The sequence below is a fragment of the Penaeus japonicus genome, unplaced genomic scaffold (assembly GCF_977035675.1).
Source record: "Penaeus japonicus unplaced genomic scaffold, GWHDUDI00000001_assembly GWHDUDI00000002, whole genome shotgun sequence".
NCBI lineage: Eukaryota > Metazoa > Arthropoda > Malacostraca > Decapoda > Penaeidae > Penaeus > Penaeus japonicus.
Window position 1 is genome coordinate 7,271,850 of NW_028234404.1, and position 7,243 is coordinate 7,279,092.

The 7,243-nt window shown below is 37.1% G+C and overlaps 1 protein-coding gene across 1 annotated transcript; it reads right to left on the reverse strand.

The window, feature by feature from the left end:
* Positions 1-311: 311 nt before the first annotated feature.
* On the reverse strand, positions 312-7,009 carry LOC122248174 (uncharacterized). Its single transcript, XM_086546496.1, has 3 exons — positions 6,855-7,009; positions 4,511-4,607; positions 312-4,185 (listed from the first exon to the last, which is right to left on the reverse strand). Exon 3 carries the CDS (start codon positions 3,894-3,896, stop codon positions 543-545), a length of 3,354 nt encoding a protein of 1,117 aa, XP_086402622.1. The 5' UTR covers positions 3,897-4,185; positions 4,511-4,607; positions 6,855-7,009; the 3' UTR covers positions 312-542.
* Between the last annotated feature and the right edge of the window lie 234 nt (positions 7,010-7,243).

The window sequence follows — 7,243 nt, forward strand, 5'->3', positions numbered from 1 at the left end:
AAACCGCACTATTTTTAAGGAATAAACTATATTTTACAATCTCAGCAATAAAATAATTTGATAACCAATCATGAATCAAGTTAATTCAGGACAAGAGGTAACCAAACCTAAATCAAGAAGGATTTATTTGATCAGAATTGCAAGATTGGTATGTATTTAATATCATCATTAACAGTTTAAGGTTAAATAGTTGAAATGATTAAGCTAATAATACAAGTAATTTGAAGACAATAAAAATATGCTAGTCTTTTTTTTTTTTACGTATTCCCTTACTATTGATTGGGATATATGGTGTAAAAAAAAAATATATATTTGAAAAAATAATGCTTTATTGGAGATTCTAGTGACCTCTGATTTCAATATATTTACATTAGGTAATCACAATGTTTATAAAAAAATATCATTTTTTATTAACAAGTTAACAAATATCAGGCTACTTGTCCCCTACAGACAACAACCTCTTACTTTTAGCAAGTAAATCATAATCACATTATCACAGAACACAATGTTTTCCAAAAAGGTTATTAAACTTCTCCCACTATCTACTTTATAATATTTGTGTGCTTTTTCATGTGTGTTTTTCGAGTTCCCACACGGGCGAAGGTCATGCTACAGTAATGGCATTTATAAGGCTTCTCTCCAGTGTGGTACCTACGGTGCTCTGTCAGATGGTGTCTGAATTTGAAAGCACGATGGCACTGCTCGCACTGGAAAGGTTTCTCTCCAGTGTGGGTTCTCCGATGACCTTCGAGATCGACCTTTGCGACAAAAGCCTTGGGGCAGAGGTCGCACTTGAATGCTCGATCTCCGAGGTGTCTCTTCATGTGGACGTGTCTACTGGCCTCGTGTCGGAAACTCTTGCCACAAATACTGCACACAAAGGGGCGCTCCTGGGTGTGAAGGCGCTTGTGGGCCTCCAGGCTGTACTTGTAGGCAAAGTACTTTCCGCAAAAATCGCAGAGAAAAGGGCGCTCACCAGTGTGCACTCTCATGTGGACTTCCATGTTGCTCTTCTTGGAAAAGGCCTTGTTGCACACGGAACAAGAAAAGGGCTTTTCGCCCGTGTGGCTGCGTTCGTGAGCTTGAAGTACGCTGTGGAACTTGAAGGCTCTACCACAATACCTACATTTCCGAGACCTGGAGTATGAAGTAGGGATGATCTCTTCCCCTTCCACCGTTTCTTGTTTGAGATGACGGTCCCCAGGATCTTCCGTCTTTATTCCCTTTGTGAAAGTTTTATTATTCCCACTTTCCTCTGATATTTCTCTTAAGTTCTCACTTACAGGTTCCTCTTTAATGGAAACACTATATCCTTGCAGATCACGTTTTATTCTTTGTTTTTCTCCGTTCTCACAGTTATCATAGTGGCTCTGAAGGGTAGACTTCTTTCGAAAACGTTTGCCACAACCCCCGCACTCGTGCGGTTGTTCACCGGTGTGGATTCTCATGTGTACTTTGCGATGAGTAGCTGAAATGAACCTCTTTGAACATCTTTTGCACTTGAAGGGTTTTACACTGATATGTTTCCTGTAATGTACCTTTAAAATGAACTTCTTTGGAAATGCTTTCTCACACCTATCACATTTATATTCTAAAGCTTTACTGCAAGGCCCTTTGTCTGTAGTCTTTGGTGACTGCCTGTTTAAAGTTACAGCTGTATCTGTAACAGGTGCACCACAGTGATGTTTTGATAAGAAGACTTCTTGTAGGAAAGACTCACCACACTTGTCACAAACATGTGGATATCTACTTGAATGTTGCTTTACATGCTTCCTCAGGTCACTTCTGAAGGAAAATGAAGCCCTACAGGTGCTACACTGATATGGATTGCTTTCACTGCATAATTCATTTCTAGAGGGTTTAGTATTCTCTGAAATATCACAGCTGGCTTCAGATTTGCTACTGTCTACTGTCTTTAGCTGTTGTTGAGCTTTACAATCCTGGCAGAGTTCATCACCCTCAGAAAACACTTTGCACACATAAACTCTGTCACAGCAAGAGCATTTTTGTAATAATACTTCTTGGTGTTCTAAACCCACAAATGCTTCATCTATGGGACCTGATTTACTGACAACAGTACTTTTCACAGTCGTTTTCCTTTCACTTTCACAGTAATGATTAGAATGCTCTAGCTGGGAAGATATTATAACATTTTCACTGGCAATTACATCTGACACATCTCTTTTATGGTCCATCTCTGATAGGTTATAATGATCACTACTTCCTATATCATCATTGTTGACACTTAATTCAAGTACTGCATTTGCAACAGCTCCCTCAGAATCCAACCAATCTTTGGCAGTCTCTCCCTCGTGCTTCCTACTTTTGACAATACACTCCTCTGTCAAGTACGACTGAAGGACAGGCTTGACAACTGCAACACCATTGATGGCATTTTGGGCATTTGATGTAGTTGGCGTACTTTTGACTTCCTCGTCCATTTTCCTGTCCATAAAACTAGTCAAGACGTGAATCTTGTTTTTGTTTTGTAAGAGTGGTGTGTGCACTGTCTTCTTTTTAATGCTGTAACTGGCCTGCAGATCAACTAAATCAATGTCACCTGATTTAGATAAAAGCTCATAATCAGGAGAAGTCTGTACAATATCATGGGCACATAATCCTGTCTCATCTATAAATGAAACTTTGATAACAATAAGCTCTTTCTCATCTGACGGCTGGTCTACATACAACTCAACTTTCTCTTTGGCATTTACTAATACACTGTCTTGGATGATGTGAGTCAGCTTTGGCAATGCAGGACAGGTATCAGGCCCACTTTGGGATGAATATGGCTTTCGTGGTTTGACAAATGCCTGCACTTTTGCATCGTACATTGCAGCATCTATATTCACATTGCACCCTGCCTTCGCATGTGATTTTAGATGTTTCTTGAGACTAATAGCCCTTGTAAATGATGCTGAACAGAATTTACAAACGAAGGGATGTTCCCCAGTGTGGCTCCTCATGTGTTCCGTGAGATGGCTCTTGACCATGAAGGATGCATCACACTCGGTGCACCCATATGGTCTATGTCCTGAATGTGTGCGCATATGAATAAATAAGGACGCACGGTATCGATAGGCCTTCCCACAGACACTGCAGCCGTACTTTGTCTCACCGGTGTGGATGGCTGTATGACTCTCCAGAACGGCACGCGTCTTGAAAACTTTGCCACAGACTTCGCACATGAAAGGCCTTTCGTTTGAGTGACTTTCCTTGTGTACTCTTACCCCCTGACTTGTCTTGAATTTCTTACCGCATATTTTGCATACATGAGGTCGCTCATTGCTGTGTGTTTCCTTGTGAATGCTCAGGTTGTACTTCTTATAAAAGGACTTTCCGCATTCGATGCAGCCATAACAACGCACAGGGTTATGTACATTGCGTTCATGATCATTCTTCGAGCTCAAGGACTTAAAAGATTTTACACAATGGGAACACTTGAAATGCTTTCCTCTTTGGGACCTTTGCTTTTTTCCACTTTGCGAAACATTCTGGCCGGTGTGTGGGGGTGAATGGACATTGCTTGAGTTGCATCCTGCCTCCCTGTGATCCAACCAATCATCCTTGCTCCCAAACTGCTCGTTGCAATCCGAGCAAGGAAAAGGCGGTCCTTCATTGTGCTTCCTCTTGTGAGCCCGTAGCAAACTGCACCTTTTAAAAGAGGAGCTGCACTCCTCACATCTGTACCTCTTCTCTACGTCCCTTGATCTGCAAGTCGTGGTATTCTCAAGATCGTTTCTCCTCCCGACTGAATCCGAGACTGCAGTGCATTCAGGACTAAGACCTTCATGAAGGGCACTGCAATTTTTACACTCACTTGTCACATCATCCCCTTCTACGGTATCTTTATGTACCATACTCTGATGTCTTCTGTCAGCAACCACATCTTCCATTTTGGTGGAATATGGCACAGTCTTCCGGTCTAAATATCACATTACACCATGCACAGAAATTACAAAATCACACCTACATTCACCACTTCTAATTGAAAAGACTTCACAGTCACATCATTTACCTGTAATCACAGACTAAGTACCCATTCCAATTAATATAAATGTCCATGCTCCTATTATATATGCATGCCTGACATTCATTCTTGATAGGAGGTCTCATGACCACACAAGCTCTATCCTGGGATGAAATCGGCGTTTTAATTAGCAGGTTGGACTCCTTCTGCAGCGTCTGAAATCAGGTAACAGAGAATGACGCTATTTCATCAAAACTTTCTTACAGAATATAAGTAAAGGTATATGATAACTGTACCTTGCTAAGATTAAAAGAATAATGAATATCACTTAATCAAATCATCATGTAGCTGTATATCATATAACTGTACATTAAGACTAATAAAAAAAATAAAATCCATCTCTACAGTCAAAAGTATTTCAAACATTAAAAAAATGAAAACATACGACAGTAGAAAAGTTTAACGAAAATAGTAAAAAAAGCAATACATCAAAATTTTTTTTTTTTTTTTTTTTTTTTTTTTTTTTTTTTGCCTCCTTACCATTTTCTCTTCTGCAACAACATTCAATTTCTAAAAAAAAATCCTATTGATGACCTTCTGGATCTATTTGAGGCTTGCCAGTCTGTCACTTAGAAGTCTGTAAAAAAAAAATATCACATTAATCTCTTATAAAAAAAAAAAGGGAAACTGAGAGATGAGTTATTCTCACTATTTTCTCCTTAAGAATTCATTACATGAAACTGAAGCTATGTGATGATAGGATAACCATTTTAATTTTGAAGTTAGTAAAATCTGGGATTGACAAAAAAGTGAAAAGATATTTCAGCAAATAAAGTGGCAGTACTTTCAACTTATAAATTAATGTTCTGAAAGACCTATGCAAAATTTAGCTGACACACTAAATGAAAAAAATTCAAATCAGATAAATACAAAAATTACCAATCATCAAAATGATTAGAAACAAAATAATACATGAGCTATGAATTTGAATACATAGCATGCACAAAAATAATTCAAAATAAGTAGAATATAACTCAAATAGACCTCCAAATATTTGGAAATAAAAACACACACAAAAAAAAGGAGTTTTCTTGAATGTGAAAAAAAAAAAAAAAAAAAAAAAATGTATATATATAATATAAACTGCAAAATGAAAAGATGAAGAAGTGTGGAAACACACTTGCCACACCAGGACTGTGCCTGCATGTATATATATGTATATATATATATATATATATATATATATATATATATATATATATATATATATATATATATATATATATATATATATATATCCTCTAATGAAAGGCAGCAAACAGTTCTAAGGAACGCTCGGAGAGGCTCATCAGAATGGCTTTGTAAAATCTTACGAATATGTATATGATGATACTAACAATATTGATCATTACAGACTGCTTCTGATGTGCACTGCCAAGTACATGTACATTCAGTCAGTGATGGTTGATTACATATACGATATTGGCTGGATAGCTGGGGGGCATATGAAGTATAGCTACCAAAGGACTTTATGGGGTAGCAACAAAAATACCTCCACAAAAAAAATGCATCATTATAATTTCAGGATATAACGGACCCATATCTAACATCAAAAGGGGATCTACCTCTAATAATCTCCCAAATTCCCCAATTAAAGAGCAAAATCTTCACCTTAGTATGTTCTAGTATGACAAGAGTCCAGGCAAGGTGGCAAATATTTACCACAAATATGCCAGTCACTACCAGTCACTAAGTGGATTTCAAATAAATAATTGACTTTGTTAGGATTTTTTTTTTCTTTTTTACTCCATATTAAACCATGATAATCTGGTGCTCTGTAATACCTGATAAGCAGAAAAGAATAATCATAATATCATAGACGAACCTCAAAAACCTGGGAAATTTATACTAAACCACTACAGTAAAGTTTAAATTATAGATATAGTTAAGTTTATGAGACACACATAGTGGCTTCAGAAACAATTTAATTCTTATAACTATAATAGCTCTTTTATCCAAATTAACTCAAAACTTTCAGTGATTTGCGATGGCCTGCAATCTTCAGTCCAATGAGCTAGTGGTGCAGTGCCGAGGAATATTCATGGCTTCTGCACTATGGCCAAGACACCTTCAGCACTTATATTCTGGCAAGATAGAGCTTCAACTAGATCCTTTTAGATGATAAAGCGGTAGGGCAACCTACAAGTCCTGTCCTGCAATAATGTACGTGGTGGATGATTGTTGGCCTTTACCAGAGCACTGACAAATGCAGGTCCCACCAACTGCCTTGATATCAGTTGCGGATGCAAAAAATATGCAAATATATTATACACTCATCATAGAGAAATTGATAATTACATGGAACACGACTGTATAAAGCAACACTAAGTTTTGCTGGAACTGAGATGCCACGATATTATTGAAATAAACCACACATAGTTGGCTGAACTTTGTTGGGTGATTGTGGCTTTACCTCTGCATTCTGCAAATGATCATTATTATTATTATTATATTATTATAATTTATTACCTCACAGTGTTGTTTGAATGTTTGTTTGTTTTTTAAGATTATCAACGATGTTTTCCTCTATTTTCGAACATCTTTAAGCTAACCATTTACAAAATAATAATAAAAAAATATAAATATTTTGATAAGTGATGTTCCTAGTAAATAGTCCTTAGAAAATTATTCATAATACCTCTTACAAACAGATCCTCTTCATATATATGGCTTTAGATTCTGTTACCTATATCCTCTTTAATCATTTCTAGTATCATATTGTATTTATTAATTACGTCCTTTGGAGGAATATTTGAAAAGTCTAAGAATGAAGAATTTCTTTACCGATTGTTGATCCCCCGTGATAAACTTCAACTATAATTACCTCTCCAATACTTCCAGTAACTTCCCTCCACTCGATCTGAACCTTAAAACAACGAAAAAAGGCGAATATCCATGTATATCCTCTTGATTTTAGCACCAGAACAGTCCCCCACGACCTGTCTCGACCCTGAGGTTTGTTTACATTTTGGAGAGGGGGTGGATGGGTGGGGGAGGGGGGGGGGAGTGGGAGGGGTGTAATGCGGCGGATGGTCAATAGATGGCGCTGGGAATGCGGGCCGAGGAGGATTTGTTTAATTTGCCATTAGATTGTGTGATTGCGTATGTATCTGTGTATAGATAGATAAATATGTATATATGTGTATATATAAATAAATACATATATATATACATATACATATATATATATATATATATATATATATATATATA

What these genes read in the sequence shown, in the direction of transcription:
- LOC122248174 (XM_086546496.1), bottom strand. Translation starts at nt 3,896, where the DNA reads ATGGAAGATGTGGTTGCTGACAGAAGACATCAGAGTATGGTACATAAA.